The following is a 13,760-nucleotide window of genomic DNA, read 5'->3' as shown; positions in this document are numbered from 1 at the left end:
ACCACGCAGATTCAGTCACAACAGTTGCAATCCTAGCACTCACTCTAGCGTTGCTCCACTTCTACCTGGAGCCACAGGGAACCCAAACTTCAGCGTTTGCACCTTCGTCCTTCACACTTCTGGCTGAATCTGTGAGCTATATTACATACTACGTATTTTTGTTTATTTTGACTCATGTGTTTAAACTTAGGCTCTTTTTAAGCAATCATATCAGTGAGATCACAAGTATATAATATGCATTAAAATCATGCCCTAGCCGGTTTGGCTCAGTGGATAGAGCATCGCCCTGTGGACCAAAGGGTCCCAGATTCGATTCTGGTCAAGGGTACGTACTTCCCTTGCAGGCTCCTCCCCCACCAGGGCCCTGGTCAGGGCTCATGCAGGAGGCAACCAATCGATGTGTTTCTCTCACATCAATGTTTCTCTCTGTCTTTTACTCTACCTAAAAATCAATGGAAAAATCCTCGGGTGAGGATTTTTTTTAAAAAGTCAACAAACACGTGTGAAAATTATCTTAATTCATGGGTTTGTTCATGGGTCAATTTGAATAACCCTGGACCACCAGCGGGATGAGCGGGCCCTTCAGGAACTGCTGTTGGAGAGGTGGAGGCTGCGAGACCCTGCCTCTCCTGCTCAGTAGCTGTGTGAGCTTAGGCAGGTTATTGCCTTCTCTGCACTATAGTTTATTCAACTGCAAAATGGGCATAAGAACTCTCTTTTGGAAACTGAGGCTCAGAGAGGTAATGTGACTTACTCAAGGTCACACAGCAATAAAGGTGTTTTATTTTTTTTAGAATCTTTATTGTTCCCATTTTTCCTCATTGACCCCACCTAGCCCACCCCCGCCTCCTACCCCAGGCCTCCACCATCCTATTGTCTGTGTCCATGGGTTATGCATATATGCATACAAGTTCTTTGGATGATTTCTTCCCACACACCCACCCTCCCCCGCCTTCCATCTGAGATCCCACACTCTGTTCCATGCTTCTGTGTCTCTGGATCTATTTTGTTCATCAGTTTATTTTGATCCTTAGACTCCACATATGAGTGGATCATGTGACACGTCTTTCTCTGACTGGCTTATTTCGCTTAGCACAATACTCTCCAGGTCCCTCCATGTTCTCTCAAAAGGTAAGAGATCCTTCTTTTTTACTACTGCATAGTATTCCAAGGTGTAAATGTGCCACAGCTTTTTTATCCACTCATCTACTGATGGGCACTTGGGCTGTTTGCAGATCTTAGCTATTGTAAGTTGTGCTGCTATGAACATAGGTGTGCATATGGTCTTTTAATTTTTATTTTTCAAGATATGTTTTTATTGATTTCAGAGAGGAAGGGAGAGGGAGAGAGAGCTAGGAACATCAATTATGAGAGAGAGTCATTGAACAGTTGCCTCCTGCATGTCCCACACTGGGGATTGAGCCCGCAACCCAGGCATGTGCCCTGGCTGGAAATCAAACCGTGACCTCCTGATTCATAGGTTGATGCTCAACCACTGAGCTATGCCTGCTGGGCTATATGTTCTTTCTGACTGGTGTTTCAGGCTTCTTAGAATATATTCCTAGAACTGGGATCACTGGGTCCAATGGCAGTTCCATTTTTAATTTTGTGAGGAGACTCCACACTGATTTCCGTAGTGGCTGCACCAGTCTGCATTCCCACCAGCAGTGTACTAGGGTTCCTGTTTCTCCACATCCTTGCCAGCACTTACTGTTTGTAGATTTGTTGATGGTAGCCATTCTGATAGGTGTGAGGTGGTACCTCATTGTCATTTTAATTTGCATCTCTGATGATTAATGACATTGAGCATTTTTCCATGTCTCGTGACCATTTGTATGTCCACTTTGGAGAAGTGTCTATGCAGGGCTTCCGTTCATTTTGTATTGGGTTGTTTTTCTTTTGTTGAGTTGTATGAGCACTTTATATATTTTGGATATTAACCCCTTAACAGATATACCATTGGCAAATATGTTCTCTCATACAATGGGCTCCCTTTTCATTTAGATGCTGTTTTCTTTTGCTTTGCAGAAGCTTTTTATTTTATTTTGATGTAGTCCATTTATTTTTTTCTTTTGTTTCTCTTGCCCTAGGCGTTGTATCAGTGAGAATTTTGCTACATAAGATGTCTGATATTTTGTTGCCTATGTTTTCTTCAAGGATTTTTATGTTTCACAACTTACATTTAAGTATTTTATCCATCTTGAGTTTATTCTTGTGTATGGTCTAAGTTGGTGGTCTAATTTTATTTTTTTTGCATGTATCTGTCCAATTTTCCAACACCATTTATTGAAGAGACTGTACTCCATTGTATGCTCTTGCCTCCTTTAGTGAAGATTAATTGAGTATAATGACTTGGGTTGACCTCTGGGGTCTCTGTTCTCGTCCATTGATCTATATGCCTGTTCTTGTGCCAGTACCAGGCTTTGTAGTATAGCTTGATATCTGGTCTTGTGATCCCTCTAACTTTGTTCTTCTTTCTCAGGATTGTTGCGGCTATTCTGAGTCTTTTTTTGATTCTATATAAATTTTTGGAGTGTTTGTTCTAGGTCTGTGAAGTATGCTATTGGCAATTTAATAGGGATTTCATTGAATCTGTATATTGCTTTGGGTAGTATAGATATTTTAATGATGTTAATTCTACTAATCCACGAACACGGTAAATTCTTCCACTTGTTTATATCCTCTTCTATCTCTTTTTTCAATGTTCTATAGTTTTCTGAGTACAGGTCTTTTACCTCCTTGGTTAAGTTTATACCTGCATATCTTAATTTTTTTGTAGCAATGGTAAATGGGATATTTTTAGTTTTCCTTTTTGAGAATTCATTATCTATCTATCTATATAAAAGCCTAAGCAACCATTACGACCAAACGACCAGAACAACCCGTCAACAAGTCGCTATGACGCACACTGACCACCAGGGGGCAGATGCTCAACACAGGAGCTGCCCCCTGGTGGTCAGTGTGCTCCCACAGCAGAAGTGCTGCTCAGACAGAAGCCGGGCTCATGGCTGGCAAGCACAGCTGTGGCGGTGGGAGCCTCTCCCGTGTCCATGACAGCGAGCGGCAGCAGGCACAGCGAGGCCGGGATGAGTGGCAGCCACCTGCCGCTTCAGCACTGCTACATCCCCCAAGGGGTCCTGGATTGCAAGAGGATGCAGGCCAGGCTGAGGGACCCCACCTGTGCACGAATCCATGCACCGCACCTCTAGTTGGTGTATAAGAATGCCAACGATTTCTGGGTGTTAATTTTGTATCCTGCTACATGGCCCAAATCCTTTATTAAGTCTAGTCGTTTTTTGGTGGAGTCTTTGGAGTTTTCTATGTACACTATCATGTCATCTGTGAATAATGACAGTTTTACAACCTCCTTTCCAATTTGGATGCCTTTTATCTCTTCTTCTTGTCTGATCGCTGTTGCTAGGACCTCCAGTATTATGTTGAATTAAAAGTGGTGAAAGTCCTGTCTTGTTCCAGTTTTTAGGGGAAATGGTTTTAGTTTTTGCCCATTGAGTATGACGTTGGCTGTAGGTTTGTCATATATGACCTTTATTATGTTGAGGGTAGGATTCCTACAACTTTGCTGAGAGTTTTTATATCAAAAATGTGTGTTAGGCTTTGTCAAATGCTTTTTCTGCATCAATTATATATATATGATCATGTGATTTTTGTCTTTCAGTTTGTTTATATGATGTATCACATTTATTGATTTGCAAATATTGTCCCAGCCTTGCATCCCTGGAATAAATCCCACTTGGTCGTGGTGTATGATCTTTTAAATATATTGCTGGATCCGATTTGCTAATATTTTGTTGAAGATTTTAGCATCTATGTTCATTAGGGATATTGGCCTGTGAATCTTTCTTTGTAGTGTCTTTATTTGGTTTTGGAATTAGGGTAATGCTGGCCTCATAAAAAGAGCTTGGTGCTTCTTCCTCTTGGATTTTTTTGAATAGTTTGAGGAGGATAGGTGTTAACTCTTCTTTGAATATTTGATAAAACTCTCCTGTGAAGCCATCCGGGCCAGGGCTTTTGTTTGCTGGGAGTTTTTTTTATTACTGCTTCTATTTCATCAGTAGTTATCGGCCTATTCAGGTTTCTGCTTCTTCCTGATTCAGTTTTAGAAGGTTGTATTTTTCTAGGAATTTGTCCGTTTCATCCAGGTTGCCCAGCTTGTTGGCATATAGTTGTTCATAGTATTTTCTTACAATCCTTTGTATTTCTGTGGTGTCAGTGGTCGCTTCGCTGCTTTCGTTACTGATTTTATATATTTGGGTCCTCTCTCTTTGTTTCTTGATGAGCCAGGCTAAAGGTGCATCAATCTTGTTTATCTTTTCAAAGAATCAGCTCTTGGTTTCATTGATTTTTTGTGTATTTTTTTAGTCTCTATGTCGTTTATTTCTGCTCTTTTTATTATTTCCTTCCTTCTACATACTCTGGGCTTTTCTTGTTCTCATTCTCTACCTTTAAGTTGTAGTTTATTAGCCATTTTTCTTGTTTCTTGAGGTAGGCCTGTCATGCTAGGAACTTCTCTCTCAGGACTGCGTTCACTGTGTCCCATAGGCTTTGGGTTGTGTGTGTTCATTCTCATTTGTTTCCAGGAAGTTTTTTATTTCTTCCTTGATTTTGTTGGAGACCCAATCATTGTTTAATAACATGCTATTTAGCCTCCATGTGTTTGAATGTGGGTGGGGTTTTTTTGGGGTGGGGTGGGTGTTGTAGCTGATCTCTAGTTTCACGCCATTGTGATCCGAGAAGATGCTTGATATGATTTCAATCCTCTTGAATTTGTCGAGACTTAGCTTGCATCCTAACATGTGGTCTGTCTTTGAGAATGTCCCCTATGCACTTGAGAAGAATGTATACTCTGTATCTTTGGGGTGAAATGTTCTGTAAATGTCTATTAAATCCATTTGATTTAATGTGTCATTTAGGGTTCCTGTTTTCTTGTTGATTTTTTTATCTAGAAGATCTAACCAGTGATGTCACTGATGTGTTAAAATCCCTGACTATGATTGCATTGCTGTCAATCCCTCCCTTAAAGTCCTCTAGAAGTGTTTTTATATATTTAGGTGCTCCTATATTGGGTGCACATATGCTTACCAGGGTTATGTACTCTTGTTGTGTCGATCCTTTTAGTATTATGAAATGGCCTTCATTGTCTCTTGTTATGGCCTTCAGTCTGAAGTCTATTTTGTCAGATACGAGTATTGCTACTCCAGCTTTCCTTTTTTTTTCATTTCCATTTGCATGGAAAAATTTTTCCCATCCCTTCATTTTCATTCTGTGTGAGTCTTTTGTTCTGAGGTGAGTCTCTTGTAGACAGCATATATATGGGTCATGTTTTCTTATCTATTCAGCTACCTTATATCTTTTTATTAAAGCATTTAACCCAATTACATTTAAGGTTATTATTGATAGGTACTTGTTTGTTGTCATTTTAATTCTTTATGCCTGTGTTTCTCCCTCTCTATCTCTTCTTCTTACAACAGTCCCTTTAGCATTTCTTGAATTGCTGGCTTAGTGGTAATAAATTCCTTTAGTTTGTTTTTTTGTTTTGTTTTGTTGTTGTTTTGTCTGCAAAGCTCCTAATTTCACCTTCAATTTTGAGTGAAAGCCTTGCTGGATAGTGTAGTCTTGGACTCAGTCCCTTGCTTTTCATTACTTTGTATACTTCATGCCCCTCCCTTTTGCCCTGAAGTGTTCCTACTGATAAATCAGCTGGTAGTGTAATGGAAGCTCCCTTGTAGGTAACTTTCTGTCTCTCTCTTGCAGCCTTTAAGATTCTTTGTCTTTAACATTTGCTATTTTAATTATGATGTGTCTTGGTGTGGATCTCTGGGAGTTCATCTTGATTGGGACTCTATGTTTTCTGAACTTATGTGACTTTTTCTTCACCAAGTCAGGAAAGTTTTCTGACATTATTTCTTCAAACAGATTTTCTATTCCTTGCTCAGCTTCTTCTCCTTCTGGCATCCCTATGATGCGGATGTTGTTTCATTTCATATTGTCCCAAAGCTCCCTTAAAGTCTCTTTCTGCTTTTCTTTTCTTTTCTTTTTTAATATATATTGATTTCAGAGAAGGGAGAGGGAGAGATAGAAACTCAATGATGAAAAAGAATCATTAATTGGCTGCCTCCTGCACACCCCACACTGGAAATTGAGCCAGCAACCCAGGCATGTGCCCTGGCTGGGAATCAACCACGACCTCATTGTTCATAGGTCAACATTCAACCACTGAGCCACACTGACTGGGCTCTCCTCCTTCTTTTTAATTATTTTTTCCGAATTGCTGCTCTGATTGGGTCGTTTTTTTCTACCTTGTCTTCTAACTCACTGATTCAGTCCTCAGCTTCTTCTAGTCTACTGTTGAAACCTTCCAGTGTGTTCTTTATTACAGCTACATCATTCATTTCCTCTTGATTCTTATTCATGTTGGTATATTTCTCATTTAGCTCCTATAATTCTCATTAAGTTGTTTGTAATTCTCACTCTGATGTTTGAGCATCCTTATAACCATGACTTTGAACTCTTTATCTGACAAATTACTTGCCTCCATTTCATTTAGTTTCTTTTCTTTCATTTGGGGGTTGTTTCTTTGTCTTTCCATATTAGCAGTCCGGTAGTCTGGGGAGCCAGGTGAGGAGGGTGGGTTCACAGCAGCAAGTCCATGTGTTCAGAGGTGACTGGTCCCACCAAGTTGCAGTGTCCGATCTTCTAGTGGCACCAGGTTAGGCGCATCTGGTCTCTGTGGCAGGTCCATGTGTCCAGGATGCGTCAGGTCATGTTTACCAGGCAATGTCAGGCAGTGAGGCCATTTTCCCAGGGGTGCCAGGTAAGACACAGTGGGTCACGATGATAAGGCTGGGCACACCATGTCAAAGCAGTGGGGCCAGTCATCCGAGGGCACTGGGCTGGACGTGCTGGTTCAGGGCAGCAGGTCCCTGTGTCCAGGCTGGGCCCATGTCAGATGGTGGGGCAGGCCAGACACTCTGCTGTTGAGGACAGAGGGTCAGACCAGGGGTTGCTCTGCTGGTACAGAGGGCAGACTGGTGTCCCACTCACCTCTATGGTGGGGCAGGCCGGTCTCTGCTCACAGAGGGGTTGGGGCAGGCTGAGCACTCACTGCTAATGAGGCGAGAAGGCCTGTGGAGGAGGTAGCACCAGCTGGTTACTGACTCTGCTCCCTGAGGGCAAGCTGGTCGAGTGCCCCATTCACCAGCGGGGCCAGCCTGTCGCTCTACCCAGAAGGAGGCTGGGCAGGCCAGATGCCCTGTTCACCAATATAGCAGGGCAGGCCCAGCACACTGCCAGGTGGGTCAGCCAGCCGGTCCTCCAAGGTGCACAGTTCAGGCTAACTGAGCCAATATGACTGGTCTGTGTGTCCAGGGACTTCAGGTCTCAGCAATGGGGCTGTGAGCATCCGTCAGTGGCCTAGAGGCATTGGGGCAAAGTCGATCCCCACAGCCTCCTCCCACAGAGGACCCTGAGGCTCCCTCAAAATGGCACACCCTCCCTTGAAGTGGAGAGAAGTGCCCGGACAAGCAGCACACTGCAGTGGCAGTTCCTCTGCCTGGACTGCCCCCGTCACCCCCTAAGCTCCCGCTCCAACAAACAGAGGCCCTCTGCCTGGCCGCCGTGGCTCAGTGGTTGAGCATAGACCTATGAACCAGGAGGACCTGGTTCGATTCCCAGTCAGGGCACATGCCCAGGTTGTGGGCTTGATCCCCAATAGGACGCATGCAGGAGGCAGCTGATCAATGATTCTCTCTCATCATGGATGTTTCTATCTCTCTCTCCCTCTTCTTTCCTCTCTCTTTAAAATTTATTGTAAAAAAACAAAAAACAAACAGGTGCCCTCCCACACACACTCTCCCACTCACACACTCACCCTCACTCTAGACCTGTCCACTGCCATGTTCTATTCTAAATGGTGTTTTGAACACCTGTCACTACCCCCAGTCAGCTCCTGGGGAATGCGTGCAGGGACTCCGGGCAGCGGCATAAGGTCAGCCTTCCATGGACTGTGTGAAGCAGCAGCAGCTGAGCAGTCAAGGGAGGGTGGAGGATGGTTCCCAGCTCAGTTTCTGGTCTGCAGCAAGCACGCCTTCCACCAAGCAGCCTGCTCAACACCCAGTCAGGGCACTCACATTCGGGGGGTTGAGATGTCTGAGCTGAAGGGGCCTGGTGCTGCTGAGCCCAACCCATTTCAAAGAGGGGAGGATTAAGGCCCAGACAGGGCAAGAACCCCACTGAGTTTAAGGAAAGGCTGCTTGGGCCCCTCCCCCAGTTGGAGCCTGCCTGGCCCACCCCAGAGCCGGGGCTTAGAGCACCCGCCCCGCCCCGCCCCACTCACCATGCTCACTGGGCTTGAAGGAGTCACTCCACAGCCACTGCTCCCCAGCCCACAGGTCCAGCTGGTAGATGTCCCCAGTGCTCACGTTGCCCATCAGCATGTTGCACAGGCACACGGCGCCCTCTCCATTCACAGGGACACACGTGTGGTTTCTGCGGACACGGCACTGTGTTAGGCTGGTCGTGCACGTATGGGTGTCCCCCTACATGCCTCAAGGAACCACATGCTCTTCTAGTTCCCGGTCACCTGCCTCAAGGACCAGGTCAGGGGACTGGGAAGCAGAGCGGCCAGCGTGTGTGGTGGGGACAGTGGGCTAGGACTGCCTTCCCTGCTGCCACAGCCCCTCACCACACCCACACGGGCTCTGACACGCCTCTGGCTGTGGCCTCGGTCCCAGGATTCAGCTCATCCCGAAGGCCATGGAAGGGAAGCATCGTAGCAGAGAAGATTTTGTAACAGCACGTGCGTGGGGGGACATACCTCGGGCGCAGCCTCTCCCATGCACAGGGCACTGTGGCACATGCCCTGCCACTGCATGTCATCCTAACGTGCCTCCCACAACAGCCATCCGTGTCTCATGGGCTAGGCCACGGGCAGCCAGCATTTTCCGTAAAGGGCCAGACAGTGAGCATTCAGGGCTCTGAGAGCCAGACCATTTCTGTCCCTGCCACACACACTGCTGGTCCAGAGCAAATGGTTAAACACCCCCCTAAGGAGAGAATGCAGAAAGGGGGTGGGGAGGGAGGAGAAAGGGAGAAAAGGCAGTTTTACTCCCTAACCCAGCGGTTCTCAACCTGTGGCTCGCGACCCCTTTGGCGGTCGAACGACCCTTTCACAGGGGTCGCCTAAGACCATCCTGCATATCAGATATTTACATGACGATTCATAACAGTAGCAACATTACAGCTATGAAGTAGCAACGAAAATAAGTTTATGGTTGGGTCACAACATGAGGAACTGTATTTAAAGGGCCAGAAGGTTGAGAACCCCAGAGAAGCCAGCAGTCTTAAGGCTTAATAAGATAATAATGCCAAGTGCTTCTCATGAATTCTGGAAGGCCACAGCAAAGTAAAAAGGGACCTTGAAAATTAATCTGCACCACAATAGTCAGCAGAGGAATTTGAAACCTATAGACAGGAGGGTATCTAATGCCTCAGGCCCCCACCTAACTCACTCTTCAGGTCAGCTGAGAGCCTGTCTGCCCTTCACAAGCCAGATGCACAGGGCTGCTTGCCTCGCTTCTTTAATAAAGGTGCATGCTTCCAATGCTTTAATAAAGCTGGCTTCATCGCAGTGCAATCATGGGCTGGGAGCAGCCCTCCCACCCTGACTCAGGGGGCTGTCCGGGAACACCTCTGGTGTCGGTGAGAGGTGCTTCTAACAAAATTATCTGCCACTTTGCTCTCACACACGTACAGGGGAGTTTTCTAGAGAACACGTGGCGTGTTATGGTGTCATGGCTCTGGTGGCTTGTGTGCGGTTGTGTTTAAATGTCCTGGTGTAATTCCTAACAGGGTAAAGAGCGATCGCTATAGGCCAACTGCACAAACGCTTTTGCGGTCCTCGCTAATTTTAAGCATGCTAGAGTCCTGAGACTAAGTGCTTGAGAACCGCTGGTCTGGTCCAATATTCCACCCACATCCACATGCCGCGGGCCTGGGTGCGTGTGCTCGGAGCGTCATGACACACCCACCGTATCACACACTGCGCCCCGGCGCCCCAGCTCCAACCCCGGGCCCAAGAAGAATCTCAGGGAACTGCATTCGGCACCTGGCACTCCGCCACCGGGATCAGGAGAACTCAGGCCAACCTCCCGGCCTCCCGTCGCCCCCCCACCCCCTCCCTGGGCACAGGCTTACTCGGAGTTTGGAAAATCCAGCTGGTAGGTGAGGCGGAGCTCAGCGCTGCAGTTGGTGGGGCCGCCCATCCTCCACGCACAGGTGGAGGTGCTGAGGTAGTCGGAGAAGCAGGTGGGCAGATCCCGGACCTGAACACTCCCTGGGGAGACACAGGAGCGCTCTGAGCAGCCGCAGCCCAACAAGCAAGAGGGCCACGGGCCACCGGGAAGGTCGGAAACCAGCCCGAACAGGACCAAGGGGCCCAGCACAAAGCAAGGGAACCACCACCCCGGACCGCCCCTGTGCCGTCTTCAGAGCCTCCAGCTGCACTGAGGCGATCCTGGAGCTGAGGAAGGGCCTGGGGTGCGGGCCCACTGAGGGGACACCCCAATGACCTTTACGTGCTGCAGCTCTCCTACTTGCCTTTGGCCAAATTAAAGGGAAACACGTGGCGGGGTGAGGAGGGCGACCCGCCAGCAGCACCTGCCCTGTAGCGCGTGCAGAAGGCGGTTGTCCCTGAGCCACGCCCACCCCACCCCCTCCACCCCGCTGAGCTCAGGAGGCTGATCCCCACGGTCTGAAACCCAGGTGCCCTTGGCCTCTGGCTCCTTGTTGGGTTTGGTCAATATCGAAGGGCGGATGAGAGGGCGGGGTGCTTCGTCCAGCCGGTCAGCGGCAGAGCTGGCTTTGAACCCGGCAGATTTCAAAAGCCCAGAGTGAGAGCCAGGCAACACCTGTCCCAAGAGATGCGTCTTGAAAAAAATCCCACGGCCTGAGCTTGAGTCCCCTCTGACTTCTGGGAGTTCCTATGCACATCGGGGTTGCCGACCATCCGAGCGCCATCACCCAGCTCTAGACCGCCCACACCTGGCCGGCAGGCATCGTGCTCCAGTGGCCGCACCGGCCCATCCCCGCGGCCCTCCATTTGCACCGGTTCTCTGGATAGAGGACTTCCCGTGTTAAGGAGAGTCGGGGGTATCCAGTCAACATCTCAGACTCTCCGCATCTGATTCCCCGCTCCCCAAAGCCCGGATCCCTCTGCACCTCAGAAATGACACCGCGCCCTTCCTGCCTGCTCAGGTCAGAGCTCTCAGCGTCACCACGACCCTGCTCCCGCCCCGCATTCCAATCTCTCTTCAAATCTCTCTCCCAGAAGGGTCCAGAAGCCAGTACCCTCCATCTCCTCTGCTGGGCCACGCCACCCGGCCTCCCCGCTGGCCTCCCGGCCTCCACCCTCGTGCTTACAGACAAAGGGATCCCTTTCAGTGTCACAGGTCATGTCGCTCCTGTGCGCAAACCCTGCCAGGTCCTTCCTGACTTGGCCACCTGCCTCCAGCCCCACCCCAGCCTCCTCTGGTCCCTCCAGCTCTCCAGGCAGGCGCTGGGCTCCGGCCTCCACTGAGGTCCGCCCGCAGGTATCTGCGCGCTCTCCCTCCTTCAAGTCTTTGCTTGAGCGCCTGTCACTCAGGAGGACCTCCCTGAGCATGCGTTTTAAATTGCAATCCCTCACTTGACCCCGCTGTCCCAGCCCTCCCTGCTCTGCCCTATATCGTCTTTCCCCACCACCTCTGACAATCTAGAATTAGCTTATAATTAGGGCCATCTGTCATCGGCTGTCTCCTCCCACTACAGCGTCATCTCTAAGGCCAGGGATCTGTGTTTTGTTCAGTGATTGAGCCTGGCAGGTAGACAGTCAACACATGTTTGCTGAATGAATGAATGAATGAATGAATGAGAGGTGGTGACTTACCAGAGCCTGCCACCCACACCAGGATCAGGCAGCTCACAGGGAACGTGAGCCCAGAGCCAAGCCACCCCATCGGGAGGTCCTAAGGCACCTGCTGAGAGAAGGTGAGCCAGGTGAGTGCTGACTCGTGGTCCCAACACCCCAATCATCCCACGTGCAGCCTTCAGAACTCACCTCACTCCGACACGACCACCCCCCACCCTGGCCATTGTGTCTCAGCAACAGCGAGCCCTCCCTGTTCATCAGAGATCTGTTCATATCATGAAACCCAACCCAGGTGCACAAAGCCCCGCGTGAGAGCCAGGAACACCTGTCCCGAGAGCTGCTTCTTGGAAAAAATCCCTAAGTTTGAGCATCCTCAGGCGTTTGGAAGTTCACAATGCACATGTGCACGTAAAGGTTCTGATAAGTCCTGCAACAAGGAAACTTAACTTTTCTTCACTTAACACTTACCAAATTTATTTACCCAACCTTCATTTGTGTGTGTGTGTGTCAAACCCCAATTAATCCTCCGAAGGACTTACAATTCCTTGAAATAGTTTGGAAATTCTAACCCAACTGTCCAACCTTACAGAGTTGGTTAAATAAATGATGGTTTACCCATGCAACAAAGTATTGGGCAGCCACTAAAAATGATGCTGTCGAATGTGTTAGTCTGACTACATTAATGGCCTCAATTCTTCACTCCTGTGTCCGTGTAACCTTGCCTTGAACCCCACCCCACCCCCACCTCTCTGGGCAGGGCGTTCTCCCTGCATTTGGACTCTGGGCTCGCCATGTGACTGGCTCTGGCCAGCAGAATATTAGCCAGAGTGAGGCAGGCACAGGCCTGCTTTGCACAACCACTGCCTGGAGAACGTGCCTGGCCTCGCCTGTTGGAGGACGGTGACAGGCCAGTCCCAGCAGTCTCCCTCCGCACTGGCAACGGGCGGCTGCCCAGTCCTGTGGTGACCTCCACCTCTGCAGGCCTGGCAGCTGACCTGCGCTGACCTCAGGTGCATGAGCGAGCCCACGAGGTCAGGCAAGCCAGACGGCTGCGCCCACACGCTGGAGCTAAGAGTCCCTTACACGGCCCCAAGCTTTGTGCTTGCTCCTCACACAGCACATTACCCCCTCCCCGACTTCTACCCCACAGAGGGCCCGTCTGTTCTGTGGTTTATATCAGTAAAAGCATGGACCACCCTCGTTATATTAACGACATCCACAAGACATAACTGGGGAATAAAGACTAGAAGGTACAGACACCCAGAGAGAAAACACAGTTCAAACCCCCCAGATCACAAGCCCAGCAATACCCCACTCACATGTTAGGATCGATTCTCTCTTGGCTGCTATGGATAGAGGGAGGTAAATGTGAAATTCATTTACCAAAATAGCAGCACCGTCTACATACGAAAACTTGCGTCTTAAACTCACTGCATCATTAACATCGCTTCATGCCTCAACGTTCAGATGCAAAGCCTCAGGTCAGTGTGGCCCACGGTGCGGTGTGCCTGGCACTGGGCTGAGCCTTCCTGTTACTTTGTTCCGCACAGGCCGTGTCTGCCCATCCCCGGGGGACCTCACCACACGTTTCTCCGATCATCTGCTTAAGTCCCGCACCTGCTCGCCATGCGCTCCTGTGAGCCCGGCGCAAGCAGCTCGCCCTCTGCCTCAGTCTCCTTGGCACTGGGCGCTGCGGGGATCACGGGAGCTGACACACGGGCGGCCTCGAGCCACCTGGCACAGGGAGGGGTGGAGGGAGGTCGCCAGTGGTTTCCTGAGGAAGATGCTCAGAAGCAGAATCCCATCGGGCCACCAGCGTCACCCCCAGCACTCCCGG

The 13,760-nt window shown here is 49.0% G+C and overlaps 1 protein-coding gene across 2 annotated transcripts in view; it reads right to left on the bottom strand.

The window, feature by feature from the left end:
• Positions 1-13,760, bottom strand: part of LOC308517975 (interleukin-4 receptor subunit alpha-like) — a 42,538-nt gene that overhangs the window by 12,664 nt on the left and 16,114 nt on the right. Inside the window, exons 2-4 of one of the 2 annotated variants that reach the window (XM_081089545.1) lie at positions 11,942-12,029; positions 10,213-10,351; positions 8,354-8,505 (exon numbers count right to left, since the gene is read on the bottom strand). In XM_081089545.1, coding sequence (XP_080945671.1) covers positions 8,354-8,505; positions 10,213-10,351; positions 11,942-12,011 — 361 coding nt within the window. In that variant the 5' untranslated portion in view covers positions 12,012-12,029. Of the gene's footprint in view, positions 1-8,353; positions 8,506-8,833; positions 9,063-10,212; positions 10,352-11,941; positions 12,030-13,760 lie in introns of those variants that run through there. The other variant, XM_081089544.1, reaches the window with a different exon arrangement.

Source organism: Myotis nattereri (assembly GCF_964212035.1).
Source record: "Myotis nattereri genome assembly, chromosome: 4".
NCBI lineage: Eukaryota > Metazoa > Chordata > Mammalia > Chiroptera > Vespertilionidae > Myotis > Myotis nattereri.
The sequence above is the reverse complement of the archived record's forward strand: the minus strand, read 5'-3'. Positions and strand labels throughout refer to the sequence as shown.